The 16,903-nt window shown below is 46.0% G+C and overlaps 4 protein-coding genes across 8 annotated transcripts in view; 1 reads left to right on the top strand and 3 right to left on the bottom strand.

The window, feature by feature from the left end:
• Window positions 1-779: 779 nt before the first annotated feature.
• LOC136453408 (uncharacterized) lies at window positions 780-2,355 on the bottom strand. Its single transcript, XM_066453980.1, has one exon. The coding sequence runs from the start codon at window positions 2,154-2,156 to the stop codon at window positions 1,749-1,751; it is 408 nt and encodes a 135-aa protein (XP_066310077.1). The 5' UTR covers window positions 2,157-2,355; the 3' UTR covers window positions 780-1,748.
• A 991-nt stretch (window positions 2,356-3,346) lies between these two features.
• On the bottom strand, window positions 3,347-9,997 carry LOC136453407 (proteasome subunit alpha type-3-like). Of its 2 annotated transcripts, none has more exons than XM_066453978.1 (11): window positions 9,871-9,997; window positions 9,473-9,624; window positions 9,341-9,380; window positions 9,157-9,240; window positions 8,812-8,885; window positions 8,649-8,735; window positions 8,445-8,529; window positions 8,201-8,247; window positions 4,453-4,518; window positions 3,757-3,847; window positions 3,347-3,668 (listed from the first exon to the last, which is right to left on the bottom strand). In XM_066453978.1, the coding sequence occupies exons 2-11, from the start codon at window positions 9,574-9,576 to the stop codon at window positions 3,597-3,599; spliced, it is 750 nt and encodes a 249-aa protein (XP_066310075.1). In that variant the 5' UTR covers window positions 9,577-9,624; window positions 9,871-9,997; the 3' UTR covers window positions 3,347-3,596. The 2 variants fall into 2 exon arrangements, with proteins under 2 accessions (XP_066310075.1, XP_066310076.1); XM_066453979.1 differs by having other exon boundaries at window positions 8,445-8,490.
• LOC136451207 (uncharacterized) lies at window positions 4,629-7,180 on the top strand. The gene is made up of 4 exons (XM_066451941.1): window positions 4,629-4,650; window positions 4,967-5,944; window positions 6,477-6,894; window positions 7,048-7,180. The coding sequence occupies exons 1-4, from the start codon at window positions 4,629-4,631 to the stop codon at window positions 7,178-7,180; spliced, it is 1,551 nt and encodes a 516-aa protein (XP_066308038.1).
• A 1,132-nt stretch (window positions 9,998-11,129) lies between the features above and the next one.
• LOC136453406 (proteasome subunit alpha type-3-like) overlaps window positions 11,130-16,903 on the bottom strand; it is a 29,449-nt gene continuing 23,675 nt past the window's right edge. For all 4 annotated transcript variants that reach the window (XM_066453974.1, XM_066453975.1, XM_066453976.1 and 1 more), the window contains 2 exons: window positions 11,642-11,732; window positions 11,130-11,325 (listed from right to left, as the gene is read on the bottom strand). In XM_066453974.1, coding sequence (XP_066310071.1) covers window positions 11,254-11,325; window positions 11,642-11,732 — 163 coding nt within the window. In that variant the 3' untranslated portion in view covers window positions 11,130-11,253. The remainder of the gene's footprint in view (window positions 11,326-11,641; window positions 11,733-16,903) is intronic.

The raw sequence follows: 16,903 nt of genomic DNA, 5'->3' as shown, positions 1-16,903 counted from the left end.
GCCGAACCAAACAGATAGCGTTTTTCGTTTCCCTACAACACACTGTCAGCTGATTGCATTGCCGTTTCTGTAATTCCTATTGAACCAGATAGCACCTAGAATGCAATGGCATGGTCGCAGGATTTGGACGCGGAAACTGCGGATACACGAAGGAGACAAAGGCATATAGAGCTGGCACAGACGAGATAAGGGGCAGAAAGTACTATTTTACTTTTTAAATTTATTTTGAAAATAATTCCTCACTCATATATCTTTGGTTTCGGACCCACATATTTCAGGTTCCGATCCACAATTTACGCCATGTTTGCTTGGCTTATAAAGCGTATTTTTCCAGACAACAAACAGTATTTTTCTTTCACAACAAATCAGCCAACAGTACTTTCAACCATGGCTTATCAGCCAAACGAACATGACATTAAGCTCCTCTCCTATTCGTTTGCCTATGGCTTGTCGTAAACGATCGTAAATTTCTAGCCGAAACAGTATTTTTCTCTCACACAAACCAGCCAACAGTACTTCTTTACGAACCAGCAACGATACGAACCAGCCAACCGAACAGGCTGAGCCACCTGGTCTGTCAAAATGGACTGCTCTAATTTTCTCCGAGTACTGTAAAATGTCACAATAAATAAATATAGCGTTTGGCAGCTCTGAGATGACAATCGCAGTTCAAATTCAATTTCCCACCAATCCCAAATATCTGGACAACAACAGGCCCTGTTTGGTTCAGCTTACAAGAGTCTGGCTTATAAGTTAAGCAGAATTATATAATAAGCTACGATGTAGAAAATCTGTGGTCTAAATAAGCACGGAGTTTGAGTGTCCTGATTATTTTAGGTAGGACATTTTGCACTGAAAACCCTGAGCTTTTCTCAAACTACGTAACACTATTTACTACTATTTCTTGAGTCTATAGCCTTCCAACTAGACTCAAATAAGAGTTTCTATTTGCATCCTGGTCCTTCTTCAATCGACGCCCCAGCTCGGAGGGAACCGGCGGTGAGGGAGTGACCCGGTCGTGGAGGCCGTCGGCCGGAGGCCAGATCCGGCAGGGACCTGCTCCCCGCAGGCGGATCTGGTCCAGGGCCGGGCTAGAGGGAGGCGATGACGGTTATGGAGTCGGGAGCCAGACCAGAGGGAGGCGCTGACGGATGGAGCGGTGCTGGGGAGGGAGGCGGCGCCGGGGATGGAGACCGCGCCGGGGAGGGAGGCCGCGCTAGAGACGGTGGCCATGCAGGGAGGGAGGCGGCGCCAGGGATGGAGGGAATGAGCGAACGCGAACCCGCGTTCTCCAAATCGCACGCCTTGGCTCGCGTTTCGGCCGTAGGCTATTTTCCGCGTATAAGTGGACGCGCGATGGCTGGTCGCGAGCCCGACGCAACCCGTTTGGCGAGATTTTTGGCTCTATCTCGGTCGCGAACGCGAGAATGAGCGGAACCAAACAGGGCCACAATCTGATCAATGCGATTTGTTAGCAAAGAATTTAAAACTGTTTACATGATCTCAACCTACAACATTTGGCAACCAATCATCACATCTCTGCTCCGAAATGTAGAGCAAAGCTGAACCCAACAGATCTGAGAAAGAACTGAGTTACATCTCTAGACGAATCCTCTCAAAATTACAACGAAATCGTCACATCACCATTCCTCAGCCATCAACAGCACACCAAGAAGGCAAGAGCCAACAGAAGATCGGGACAATGGTTACGGGGAGGGGAATACACCTGCGGGAATGGGAGGGGCGCATCAGAGGAAGCCGAGGAGGACGGCGGCGCCGAGCACGAAGAGCCAGACGATGTGGACGAGCAACAGCGCCTGGCCCGAGACGGGCGCGGAGCCGGCTCCGACCTCGCAGTAGCCGCGGCGCGCCACGCGGGCCCCCGCGCAGGTCGCCTCGGGGCAGCCGCACCAGTACGTGACCCCGTCGGCGCCGCAGACCGGGTCCGGTCGGAAGCACCGCACCGGGCACAGCGGGACGTCGCCGTCCCCGTCCGCGACGGCGGCCGCGCAGGGGTCGCCGGACTCCTCCGCCGCCGCCGCCGACGCCGACGCCGAAGCCGCGGCGGGCGCGGGGGAGGAGGAGGCTAGGGTTTGCGCGAGGAGGAGAGAGAGCGTGGCGAGGAGGATGAGGTGGACGAGGCGGGAGGGCGGCATGCCGGGCGTCGCCGGCGGCCGATGGTCGCCGGCGAGGGGCGGGCCGGGAGGCACGGCGGCCTTCGGGGTCCGTGAGGAGGCGGCCGCGGCGGTGGGGACGGATTCCCTTGAAATTACGGGCGCGGTGGAACCCGTCGGCGCTTTGAGAAGTTTCCGCTGGCGACTCGGTGGGTAGGTGGGTTGGGTTGGACTTGGCTGGACCGCGTTGGCGTTGGGTTGGCCGCCTGCTTTTGTTCCTTTTCGCCATGCCCCAGAATAGCAATTGCCGATTTTTGGCTGATCGGAGTTTAATTAAGGCACGCGCAACCTGCAAGTCTGCAACGAGGGATCCGCCAAAATACTCCATATTGGTAATAGATTTTGTTTTAAAAACAACGTTAATATTAAGAAGAGAATTTACGGGATTCTCTCGTTATTTCTTTCTTTTTTTCTTCATCAAAGTGACTCCCTCCCTAATTCATTTTTTAACAAAAAGAAAAAAAAAACAAGCCTCCAACAGTTTTATATCTAAACTCCTTAATAAAAATAAGCGAGTAAATCTCCTTGACTCCTAAATATGCGCTTGATATCTGTCCTAACGTCCTCTGCGCCGCTTTTCAATTTTTAGGAAGCTAGTAATTATTAGAAAGTATTAGAGAAGGGTAAAAATAGAATTAGATATTTATCCTGTCCACTTATAATCATTGGTTACCTTTTCAAGGAGCTTTTGAAGATGCTCAAACGATAATTTCGATTCGTTACATTATGCCGGGGAATGTTAACTGAAAAGGTTGTTATTTTGTTAAAGATTGCCTCCTCAGTGAAAGCGAAGGGATACTTTACCATTCACCTGCTGGCCTGCTTGAGATATACCTTACTTTAGCCTGAATCATTCGTGCTTTGTTCGCTTTCGCTTTCTTCGATGAGTTGGCTAAATTTGCTTTTGATGATTCCAATCTAAGCCCTGGTGCTAGCTATGCGAATATGCGATATACAAATAAAACAAAGGGCCACGTTTACAGAAGTCTTGCTAGCCATACGGAAAATAACAGAGTGTACAACCTCAAAAACTAGCTGAAATCCTGTCCACAGCTCCTGGTTCCGAGCAAAAACGCAGTCGGGTGCGTAACTGGTAGAGAGGCAAGCAATTCATCCAGGTGGAGAAAACTGCTTGGTGCTCAAGGGATGACAACAGGCATAGGGCAAGTTAATGGAAAACGCAAGCGCCGTTATTTCACCAGAATGTAAACAACATGGCCCTGATAACTCCTGTCTAGATTCAAACTTCCATGAACCGATGAACGGAACCTAGTTTCATTAGGTACATCTACGAAATTTTACATCGCACTGAAAGTAAAATCTGACAATTTTTGGCCACGTCCAGTTCGTCAGCCCAAAGGGATCAAAGATTTCAAAAAAAACCGAAAGATGAAACAAGTTCGGGCCAAGCAAGGGTGTTTCTTAGTCAGCATCCATCTCCTCAAGAGCTGCCTGAGCAGCGGCCTTGGCCTGCTCCAACAGTTCATTTGGAACCTGTATGTCAAGTGAGGAAAAAAAGGTACAATAAAATTCAAGTTCAAAAATATCCAGAGACCCTCTTCATGTGAATATCCCACAGTACCTTCTGATGCTGGCGCTTCGATTCATCACATATCCAGCTCAACTCCAACTCAAAAGCTTTGTCCTTCGCTTCGTCATGCACTCCATAAATTCTGCATTGGGCAGGTTTTGTCAGAATGCAAATTTTGAACAGCGGCCTTTTCAGTTTCATTTTTCATCAATTATAACCAGGAATATAAAAGAAACTCGGCAATATCTTTATCGTTAGATATCAAAGTTAAAACAAACACAACTTAGGATCACTTGAGATAAGATGCAAACTATCATGTACCTCTGCTGTAACAAGAGTTGATTTTAAGATTGTTTATGCCAATACTTTGCAGTATTATCAAACTAATACAGTGCAATCATTATATTGCTAAGCACTACGCAGTTTTTTACTAATAACACTCCCACCAGCAAACTTTTGATATAAAAAAGTTTAGTATAAAAGGAATGTACTCACAGAATGACGGAAGTCCTTATAATGACTAAACAATGATAACCGGGTAAACCCTTTGCCAGAAAGACTAATGCACAAATATGAGCAATAGCTTTCTAGAATGAAATGAAACAACGAATGAATCCAATTAATCAAAAGAAAAATCAATGCCAGCAAGGCTAAACAGGCATTCAGGTAAAAAAAAGTAAAACTTCAAAAATCGTTAATCGTTAAGTGGCAAATTGTACAGTTATGGGAAAAGAGACTTGTACATACATCTTTGCAACTTCAACGATGCCTTCTCGGCACGTAAGCTCAGAAAGCTTCAACTTCTCTATCTCACTGCAAGAGAACATGCAAACAGTAGGGTTCAGAATCATTCTGAGGTGCATCCATAAGATAAAAGAAGTATGCACAGAAACAAGAACAATCCCAAAGGTAAATTTAATACAATGGCAATTGACAAATATTCATGTTAGCAAGATTATGGAACACAGGCTTGTACTTTGATCAGATTATTTCAGCAGTCAATATTTCATTGGAAATAAAGGGAAGGATATACACAAAAACTAAGGTGAAATAAAATTTGAGTCCAATCTCTATATACTAATCCTGCTTCCAAAAGCGGGCTAACCATCGTGCCACGTCGCCCGTTAAGCCGCAAGCCGTCGGATCGAGCAATCAGGCGATCTGGACCGTCTGATTGCGGGTCGGTTCGGGCGCGGACCCATCCGTCGCCCGTTAAGCTGTAGAACCGGGCGCTCGCGAATCGTGGCCTCCGCGAGGCCAGTACCGAGTACCGACGTCTCCGCCGCCTCCTCCGGCTTCCGCTCCCGCGCGCCCACCGTACGCGCGGTGCTGCGCCGGCGCGAGAGGGGCCCACCGGTGGCCGCCCCCGGCCCTAGCACGGCCGTGCCCCCTTCCCCCCTCCCCCTGCGGGTGACGGGCGCCACCGCGCCGCATCCGCCGCTACCGAGTGTCGACGCCTCCCCTGACGCGGCCCCCGCGGTGGCCGGCCCATGCCCCGGGCGCGGACGCATCTCCCCGGCATGGCCGGCTCCCGGCAGTGGCCCTGGGCGACTGCTCCATCTCCACGTCGTCGTCACCAACTTCCTCCACAAGCCCCTCAAGTCATTCGCCAGGTGCTTCAAGCCCAAGCAGCGGGGAGGCAAACAATCCCCGCCGCTCCACTGGGATCACAGCAATGGCGCCACCCCGCAGCAGCAACTGGAGCTCCTGCTCTGCATTGCGTTCGACGCCTTCGCCCACAACCTGCACTTGCTGGAGGCTGGCTGCAGGCAGAAAGGTGAAGAATTTGGTTTGGCTACCCGACAGCTCGAGCAATTTGTGGTTCTCAGGAAGATAATCGATGGGAAGAGGGCCGATTTCGATGGGTTCCTTTCCAACCTGGGCTTTGCAAAGGTTGGGGCACCGCCGCCACGAGCAAGGATCATGGGTGGTGCGTCCCCTGTCCCTGCACCAGCACCAGTAAGCGACCAGGAGGATGGTGGTGGAATTGGGGACAGCGAGGCAGTGGACAATGCTAGTGGTACACAGCAGCCAGCACAGATATTGCCTGCCCGACTGCTTAACATTCCTTTGTCGAATGTGGAGCGTCTGCGGTCTACGCTGACGGCAGTTTCACTGACAGAACTCATTGAATTAGTCCCGCAGCTGGTGAGCAGATCATCAACATCGGCAGATGCACATCCTGACAAGAAGAAGCTTTTCTCAGTGCAAGACTTCTTCAGATATGCAGAAATTGAAGGTAACATCATTTTTCATTTTCGAACAGAGAGGTGTCCTCATTTCAGTATGTAGGCTCATGGTCTGCAATTGCCAATCATGCATCGATTTTACCATATGGCACCAGTCGGGGGAATCACCAAATTAGATCAGTGACCGTCAGTCCTCTGTAGAAGGCTGAAATGCCAGTTTTTATGTCGAAATTCTTATATTGTGCACAATTTAATCACTAGACTTATTCAAATATGCAGAATCTAAAATCTGTACTGATGTTATCCATTATTGTACCACTGTATCTAGAAAATTTAGGTGACTACTATCAAAGATATTCCTATCAGACATTTTAATTGATCCATGTGTTATTTTTCCTGTTAGTACACTTTTGGTCAAGCTACGGTCTATATCCATCATAGGATTTTCAAACTATGGCTCTAATCGGTGCCTCAGCAATTCAGCATTCTGCATAACATAGTGATACTTATGAAAAGGTTGCTCTTTTTATGTATTAGCTGGATCATAAGGTGATATTTGTAGCTGATGTTCTGCTGCTGCAGGAAAGCGATTCTTTGAAGGGTTAGACAGAGATGGTGATGGCCAAGTCACTCTAGAAGATCTCGAAATTGAAATGAGGAAGAGGCGGTTACCAAGGAGGTATGCTAGAGAATTGTTCCGCCATACAAGAAGGAACTTCTTTTCGAAATCAATTGGGTGGAAGCAATTTTTATCCTTGATGGAACAGAAGGAGGCAACCATTCTCCGAGCATATACCACGTTGTGTTTGAGCAAGTCTGGAACACCTCACAAGAATCAAATTTTGACTTCCTTGAAAGGTGCTGGACTTCCGGCCAATGAAGATAATGCCATTGCCATGCTACGGTATCTAAATTCTGATTCAGAAGCATCAACCTCATATGGCCATTTCTGGAACTTCATGCTTCTACTTCCTTCAGAACGCCTTGAGGATGATCCTGGGTATGTCTGATGTATCCTGTTACAAGAAACTTGTGCTTGAATTGGCTTTAGTGAATTGTGCCTCTGCAACTATCACCAATTCTGACTATCTTTCAACATTATATGGTGCTCTCTTTTCCATCTTACCTTTTCTTCACTTACAAATGCATTCAGGAACATCTGGTTTGAAGCTGCTACTGTTGTTGCTGTTCCCCCACCTATAGAAATATCCACAGGAAGTGTTTTGAAGTCTGCTTTAGCTGGAGGTCTTGCCAGTGCGCTCCCTACCTCTCTGCTGCATCCATGAAGGTACAGTACCATGCTTGTTTATACTGTTTTAGTTCAAACAAGTGATTCAATAAAGCACATTTTAATTAGGAGCTCTCTGTGTATAGATATTCCTTTATTATGACTATGATTGCCCATCACAAATCAATAAGCATGTGGTTTGCCAAGGCATTATCTGTAACCTCATGGATTAGTTGCAACAAATGGAAGCTTTGGCCTAATCCAAAGCCACTTATGCCTAGACTATAAAAACCTTTTGACACTTGAGGAAGGCTTCAGCAAGACGATGGCCAGAGAGACACCAAGGACGACGAAGATGCGCTCGAGGTCAAATACTGGGCCTGCGCGGCAAGGCCGCGCAGCACTTTCTAGTTATATACATGAATCCTGCCTATGCTTTAATGTTAACTCTAATCAATGAACATAAAAAAAGAATCATATGCAGGAGATCATTGAGCGATGTAACAGTATAGTCAATATTGTATATCAATATGCTAACGTTGGCATCCAGATTTTTAACTTCTGTTCACAAAAGCAGCACAAAAGAGTGAAAAAAAACATCGTATCTGTCAAACAATTCATATTATTGAATGCTAAGATGATAGTTGGAGGATACTCCTTTCTCTTGTTGCTTTCTTTCTCGGTAAGCAACTCCCTCCAGTCACAAATATGTGACATTTTGAGGTTGTCCTAAGTCAATCAGTCTAAATTTTGGTTGTATATTGATTTATGTGTTGGTATTGGGTAATTGAATGAGAAGTTTTATCTTGAAATTTAGTTTCTTAAAAGTATTTTTCTATGTTTTAGAACTATTTTATAACAAAAAAGATACAAGTAAAAGCTGTGTTTTGAAGACTGACAGTGTCCAAAGCATCACTTATTCGTGACTGGAGGGAGCACGTTGTAATAAAATGAGGTTTACATTAAAAGGCAATGAATATTTATCATATTATGTTTTTATATACATTGGAAAGTAATTTGCAACAGAAGAACAAGAAACAAAGAGAACATTAAAAACCAAAAGAACTGGCAGGCTTACGTCTTTGCAGCCTGTCTTCCCTTCCCCAATGCAGCACCAAAGTATTTCTGGTCAAATTTGAAAGTCAATAAGCATTGTATTTCAAATTCACAAGGTTTCTAATATGTAATGCCAATAAAGAAAGCATCATCCATACTGAACATGAATGAACGGCTGAAAGGGGATATAACTCATGTAAAAATTAAACAATGAGCATATGCACTCGCATTGATACAACTCTAGCTGTAATACAGTAACAGCTTACATAGGAGACTCCTGAGGGCTCAATCATGTAGAGCTGTGGCCCATCCCTATCATAGCCTCCAAGAATAACACCGCAACCAAAAGGCCTCATACAACAGAGACCAAGTTAAGGTTGACTCCAGTAGTCCAGTAGCCAAAAATAATGTTTGATGAATACAAGTCATGTCTCCAGTAATTATGGAGCACTCTGTTGAATATATATTACCTGAGCCACCAGTACAGTGTACAAAGATGAACATAACTTGCCACACGATCTGCCAAATCCTTCACAGAAATGGGTTCCCCGTAGACCCTGGTGCATTAATGTTTTAAAACATAATCATATAAAAAGATCAGATCTCGCATGGTCTAAAAGATTAAATGCTTACTTTTCATAACTGGCTGCTTCTGATTTGGCCCTTGAAACAATTTGCCTTCCATCTGCTGCTAAACCAGCAACAGCCTTGCAAACGAAAATAAAGCAATTTAAATAAAGCAATTTGCAATAAGAAAAAAAATCTCAATAGATACAACATCTTTGCTACTTTACATCAGCAATTGATTGTATAGGAAAACAGATAATAGAGCATGCTTTTACAATCTTGCTCCTATATTAGGACAAGTTAGAATACCAAAGCAGAGATGCAATCTTGCACATATATTAATTCATTCATCAAAAGCACGGTTTTACATCAAAATCACTATCATTTTTGAGTTACATGTAAAGGCATTACCAAGCCAGAGTGGTGGTACACTGAATGGATCCTTCGGTTGGAACCCTCCAGTATCATCTTTGAAGTCACCAGCTTCTCTACACCCTAAAGGACCAATCACCAAATCACAATCTAGTCAACGCATAAGAGGAGCCCCGTCAACTTAAAAGCTGAATGGAGCGAAAGTAAATAGTCCCGATCTTACCAGGACAATGCCATCTTTGCACTTGATCCCAACAACAGTCCTAGAAAAAGAGAGTATCACAATAAGACTACAGTGTCAAAGGGAATAAGCGAAGCAAAACAGGATAGGGAGTGGCAATCGGTGGAATCTAACCCGCTGTTGTCGACAGCCTTGGTAGCGTACTCGACCTGGAAGACACGGCCATCCGGAGAGAAGGTGGTAACAGACAGGTCGTAACCTGTGCCTATGCTGCTCATTGTCAAGCTTTGTTCGTCACCTCTACGCCGTTAGTAAGGAGATCAATCCTGCAAACAAAATACCAAAACCCCAGTGAAATAATTCAGTAAAAAACACATATCACCACTACACAATATCACACGGTGGATAAAACTGCCAGGGGGCAAATGCGGATCCAGTACAGGACAAGATCGAAGTAAGTGTGTATATAATATACATATCCATGTAATTGGGTCGGATCCGGATACAGATAGCGTAGGGTCTGGGGTCCTCTGTTTCGCACATCGGAAGGGGAAGGGAAGGGAAGGGTGTACCTGGTGAATGCTCGTCGCCGGCGAAGGGCCTGACGAAGAGGGCGGCGCCGTTGCCCAGCCGTCGCCGCCAGGAAAGAAGACACGAGAGAGGCAAACGTCGATTATGCGACCAGAATTCCAGAAAGCGTTATGTCGCCAAGCTGGGCCTCAAGCGCCCGGCCCAAAAAATCGAGTTGGAAGCGAATCTGGGCCCGACTCCGACTAGATCAGAAGATCACCTTCTTTCCTTAGTTTTTTATTACATCATTTGTTCTTGGTTTTATTTTAAATGTTCGCTCTGACCCATTTAAAATTTATTTCGATTCCACACTAATATGTTACAGCAATTTTATTCATTGCTTAATATTTTTTTTCAATGCATACAATTCTTTTTATTCTATGTAATATTTTTTGTTTTCAAAACTTTGTTCTAACTCATTTAATCATATATTCTAATTGTTCTCTCCATGTTATTTTATTTGTTTCATGTGTACATAACTTCTGTTCTATGTAACATAATATCAAATATAAATATATTTCAAGTCAAGTTGGGTTAATAATATTAGTTTGATACTCATGCAATTTTATATGAAGTTAATCAAAATTAGAAAAGTTTGACTAATAACTAAAACCGCCGCAAGATATATTTTTATTTTATTGCAAAAAATAAATATAACGTGAATTTTAGGTAAATAAATTTCGGTGTCTGTTTCTTATCCTAGCGTGAATATCAACTGAGGAACTGATGAAGTTTGCCTCCTCTGCAAGAGCGATTACTTTAACATGCACCTACACATGATACCTTACTTTAATGCCCATTTAGGAGTATTACTACTTTTGATAATTCCAATCTAAGCTCTGGTGCGAACTATGCGACCATAAATATCCAGCCTGTTCGCTTGTTAGTTTCAGCCAGGGCTTATCACCAGCCAACAATATTTTCCTCTCACAATAAATCAGCACCAGCCGAGCTTATCAGCCCAGAAACCAACCAACGAACAGATCAAAAGATAGCACAGTTGCAAATCTGCTAACCATATGGCAAACAGAAGAGTACCTAGTGCATCAAGAAACAGTTAAAACTCTGAAGTACGCTTGCCCTGCTACTGGTGCAAACAGAGACGCAGTTCAGTCTGCATGTGTAAGAGACCGCATGTTGCTCGAGGGATGAGAACAGGCATCGTCTAAGGGCAAGTTCCTAAAGAACGCAAGTACCGTGACTAAACCAGAATGTAAAACACCACATCTATGATATCAGTCAATCCAGATTCAAACATACATGAACAGAGTTTTACATGACATCAAAATAAAATCAGACAAATGTGGCATGTCCAGTCTGTCACCCCAAAGGGGTCAAAAGATTTCAACAGCACCAAAACATGAAGTTTGGGCATATCATTGTGTTTAGTCAGCATCCATCTCCTCAAGAGCTGCCTGAGCAGCAGCTTTGGCCTGCTCCAACAGGTCATTTGGAACCTGTATGACAGGTGAGTTCCCCTCCAAAACGCCAAATTTTTCAAGATTCCCCGTCACATCGAATCTTTGGATGCATGCATGAAGCATTAAATGTAAATAAAAAATAAAACTAATTACACAGTTTAGACGAAATCCACGAGACGAATCTTTTAAGCCTAATTAAACTATGATTGGACACTAATTGCCAAATAACAACGAAAATGCTACAGTGTCGTTTTGCCAAATTTTTTGTCATCTCAACTGGGCCGAAGTTTTGCTTTAAATTCAAATGGAGAAACATACAGAGACCATTCTTCATGTGAATATCCTACAGTACCTTCTCATGCTGGCGCTTCGATTCATCACAGATCCAGCTCAACTCCAACTCAAAAGCTTTGTCCTTGGCTTCGTCATGCACTCCATAAATTCTGCATCGGGGCATTCTGTCAGAACGTAAATTTTGAAGAGCAGTAGCCTTTTCAGGTTCATTGGCGTCATATAAACAGGAATATATAAAAGCAAAGATGTAAACTAGCATGCGCTTCTACTGTAGCAAATAACCAGAGCTTTTTCAGGATTTTCTATGACAATAGTTTGCAGGATTATCAAAGCTACAGTGCAATGATGATATTTCTAAGCAGTTTTCTACTGATAACACTCATACCAGCAAACTTTTGATATAAAATTGTTTAGTACAAAAAAAAAATGTACTCACAGAAGACCTTAATGACTAAACAATAATAACTAGGTACACCCTTTGCCAAGCTTTGTATAAATATGAACAGCAGATTTCCAGAATGACATTGAACAATGTAGAACAATGACTGAAGCCAATTAATCTACAGAAAAATGAATGCCAGCAAAGCTATAGCCAATAACATGCATTCAGGGAATAAGTAAAACGAAAACAAAATTCATGAAGTGGAAAAATTGTACTATAATGGGGAAATAGACTTAGACTTACATCTTTGCAACTTCAATAATGCCTTCTCGGCAGGTAAGCTCTGAAAGTTTCAACTTTTCTATCTCACCGCAAGACAAGAATCAAAGAGTTGGGTTCGGACTTCAGAATCATTCTGAGGTCCATCGATAGCAGGAAGATACAAAGAAGTTTCACACAGAAACAAGAAAATTTTCCAGGGGTAAATTTAACAGTAGTTGCATAAGTATTCTTGTTAAAATATTATGGAACACAAAAGCTAAATTCAATAATTACTACCAGCAGATTATTTTAAAAGCCAATATTTCATTGGAGAAATAAAGGGAAGGATATACATAAAAACTGAGATAATGTGTAAAATGTGAGCTGCAATTATATTAATGGATCCTGACTATATGTTTAATGGTTAACTCTAATCAATGAACATACAAAGGAAGCTTATGCACAAACATCATTTCACAATGTAATGGTATAGTCACTATCACTATTATATATCAGTATGCTAACATTGGCCTGAAAATCTTTAACTTCCATTGAAAGGACATAGCTATCAAATAATTGAATGTTGGAAACTATTGAACGGTTTGATATACGGAGGGTACTAGTTTCTCTTTTGATTTCCTTGTCAGCGAGCTACTCCCCCAAGTCACATGACATTTTTAGATGTCCTAAGTCAGTCTAAACTTTGGTTACATATTACTTTTTATGTTGGGTTTGGGTATTTGAAAATGATATGAGTAGATTTGTCTCATAATGTAGTTTCTTAAAAGTAATATACTTTTCCTATGTTTTGTAATTATTTGTAACAAAAAGTACTAGTTACAGGTGTGTTTTGGTTTTTGAGGACTGTGCCGACACCACTTGTTTGTGATTGGAGGTGTGGGGGTACAACCCCGGTACCCACGGCAGACCACGTGGGCTGCGCCCTTAGGGGTGGCCCAGCCCACAAGAAGAAGCCTTATGAGATACGACTCTGCTCGGCGCCTTCCGCAAGACATCGGGAAGATATCATGGAGATACTACGAGATCTGTTAGGATATGTATGATCCCAAGATTTCTGTAACCAGTTATTACTTTCTGGTTATCTCTTAGATCTAACCGACTTGTAACCCTGCCTCCCGGACTATATAAGGCGGGCAGGGACCCCCTCTAAAATCACGGCATATCATACGATAGCTAATACAAACCAACAGACCACAGGAGTAAGGTATTACGTCATACTGACGGCCTGAACCTGTCTAACTCGTGTGTGTCTCTGTTGCCTTCTTGTTCTTGATCTCACGCTCCTCTACCGATCAATCTACCTTCGTGGGATATCCCTCGGAGGACTGTCGATGATAATCTGTCGACAGTTGGCGCGCCAAGTAGGGGTCTGCGTGCTGTTTCCTTGTCGAACAAGATGGCTTTTTCCGCAGGCTCTTCGTTCCTTCCACAGCCCGGCCAGATCTTTACGGTTGGATCCATCTCGTGGGTCATCAACGCTGACGGAGTCGGAGAGCTCCTCGAGCCGGAGCAGATCGGTTCTGCGCCGGCCACCCCTGCACCTGCAACTGCAGATCCAATCTCGGAGGCGATTCCGAGGTCTCTATCGGCAACAACTCGCCGTCCTCTTCCTCGCTACCAGAGGAGGCCGATCAACAATGACGATCTGATCGAATCCATCGATCGGGTCGGACTGAAGCTCGCTGATTGTCTCTCCATCGCCGAATCAGCACTGGACACTCTGGTTCAGCGCCGACCACCCTCCGATCCGGATCTATCGAAGGGTGCTTGGGAAACTACAAGGGCTATGGCCCTACCTTTCGGATTCTCCAACACCGCCGCCGCTTACCAGCATGCCCTAAGGGGCAGACTCGCCGACCAGATCACCATCCAGCTCCCACCGGTTGTCAACACGCTACACTTAGGCTGGAGCCCTAGGGCGCACCTCTAGACCATCCTGGAAGAAACTCCGGGCTCCGAGTCTCAGGGCTCTACGGAGACCCTCGCCGAAACCTTCTCCGATCGATTTCTCCTCCCACCTTTCCGGGGTGGCGCGATCTTCAACGTCAGCGTCGACAGCCCTCCTCGGAACGGCAAAACCGAGGAAGAGCGCGCTGCTCGGGAGAACCAAAACGTCAACCACGCACAGCGGCGAGAAAACAAGGCAGCCATAGCAAGGGCCGAGGCTGCTCGGAATAATCGGCTTGACTCTCAAGGAACACCGCTCCCGCTCTACCGCGACCTCGATGAAGAATTTCTCCGCGTCGACGACCACGACGTCTTCAAGACTCCAAGCGCCAATTTGGCAGTAGCCGCCAACGAGCTCGCTCGTTTCCCTCAAACGCCCAAGCTCGCCAAGATCGCCGCCATGCTTAAAGAGGCTCACTGTTAGGTCAATGAGATCCGCAAGGATCAGAGACTTTCGTGCTCTACGAACATGATTCATTGATCAGCTGCACCGAGGTCCAATCGTCGCCCAAGTCAAAGCCATTTCGCCGACCAGTCATTACCTCTCCAAGGGGGACCCGGGGGGCATCGTGTCGAACACCATCGCCAACACGACCAGGAGGTCAAATAGGATGCTAGAGTATATCTTAGCAACCTCCAGGATGTGCGGCGGCATATCGAGCACCATCGCTTTGGTCGCCATGAAGACGAAGTACGTCACCGCTAGGATTACAAAAGGGAGTACGGCAACTCAGACTCAGCCCTCGAGCCTATCCTCGACCACAATGCCACAGATTACGGTGTCGACAATCCTGAGGGGCCTCTGGCTTTAACAAGGGCACTTCGAACGCTTCGATGGCCCCGTGGTTTTAAGATCACCGGGGTCGAGCCCTACGAAGGAAGAATGAACCCAACTCAGTGGCTGTAGACTTATGCCACTGCCGTCCGTGCCACTGGAGGAGACACCAGTGTTATGGCAAATTATCTCCCCGTCATGCTCACACCACCCGCCATGAGCTGGTTCACCAGCCTTGCGCCAAACTCCATCGGCTCATGGGAAGAGTTGAAGAAAGTCTTCACCGACAACTATATGGCCACGTGTACTTGACCCAGCACGAAGCATGATCTCAGCCGCATCAACTAGAAGCCATCCGAGCTCCTCCGCAGCTACATCCGTCATTTCTTCAAGATGAGGAACTCTATCTGCAACATCATGGAAGCTGAAGTCATCACCGCCTTTATCCGAGGACTCCACCATCACGAGCTTCGCTCCAAATTCAACCGTAAGCCGCCGACCGGTATCGGCGAGATGATAACTACCGCCAACCAGTACGCCGATGCAGAGGAAGCTGAGGTGCGCTTCAATGAGGATGCGGGCACTCAGCGACCACCTCACCGATACGATGATCGCCTCGACGACCGGCATCAAAATGACCGCCGCCCCGACGACCGCAGCTATCATCATGATAGCGACCGTGATCGAACAGGAGGACACAGGCCTAGCCAAAATCACCGCCACTGGCCAGAACACATCTTCACCGCCGCTAGTCAACCTCACGCCAAGCGTAACTACGATGAGCAGTACCAAAAGATACTCGACGGCCCATGCCCTCTTCACAAGAATGCCAAACACAAGATGAAGGACTGCATTGGTCTAGCCAGGGAGTTATAGGACAAGAGGCTCGACGACGACGCCAACAATGGAACAGGAGGTCACCGACCGCCTAGGAACAATAACAACGCCTTTTAGGACCACGATAAGGTGGTCGCCACCATCTTCGGGGTCCTCGCCTCCACTAAGAGTTGAAGGGAACGGAAGCTTGCCGCTCGACATGTGCTCGTCGTCGCTTCAGAAGAAACTACCGCTAACCCCAGCTATCGCCCATGGTCTGAGATCCCCATCACCTTTAGCAGGGCTGACCAGTGGGTAGACATACCATATACAGGGCGTTTCTCCCTCGTCCTTGACGCAACCGTCTAGAAGGTGCTATTCAGAAAAGTCCTTGTTGATGGTGGCAGTGCTTTGAACCTACTCTTCGCCGGAGCCCTAAGGGAGTTGGGCCTCGCGATATCAGATCTCACACCCTCGGACTCCTCCTTCTGGAGTGTGGTACCTGGAAGGGCATCCAGGCCACTTGGAGAGATCACCCTACCAGTACAGTTTGGCACGGCAAGTAACTACCGCATCGAGCATATCAACTTCTACGTCACCGACTTCGACACCGCCTACCACGCCATACTTGGCTAGCCAGCTGTAGCCAAATTCATGGCCGTACCACACTACGCATATCTGGTGTTGAAGATGCCTTCGCCTATAGGAGTCTTGGCTCTGCAGGTCAACCTTTCTGTCGCCTACGCCTGTGAGACAGAGAGTCTTGCCCTCGCCGAAGCCACCGACCTCTCCATCTAGATGGCTAGCGTGGTCGCCGAAGCTAGGACAGTACCTGTCGATGACATGGAGATTCCAGAGCTTGAGCTTCCCCGCGCCTCCACCAAGTCTAAGGAAATCAAGGAGGTCGGCCTCGGCCTCAATGATGCTTACAAGACCATGAAGATTGGGGCTCACCTTGACCCCAAATAGGAAAGTGCGCTCATCTCCTTCCTATGTGCCAACGCTGATGTGTTTACTTGGAAACCTACAGACATGCCGGGGGTACCACGGGAGAAGATTGAGCACTCCTTAAATGTCTCACCGACCGCCAAACTGATCAAGTAGAAACTTCGCCGATT

Source organism: Miscanthus floridulus, chromosome 5 (genome assembly GCF_019320115.1).
Source record: "Miscanthus floridulus cultivar M001 chromosome 5, ASM1932011v1, whole genome shotgun sequence".
NCBI lineage: Eukaryota > Viridiplantae > Streptophyta > Magnoliopsida > Poales > Poaceae > Miscanthus > Miscanthus floridulus.
Note: the sequence above shows the minus strand (reverse complement) of the source record. Positions and strands in the feature narration are given on the sequence as shown.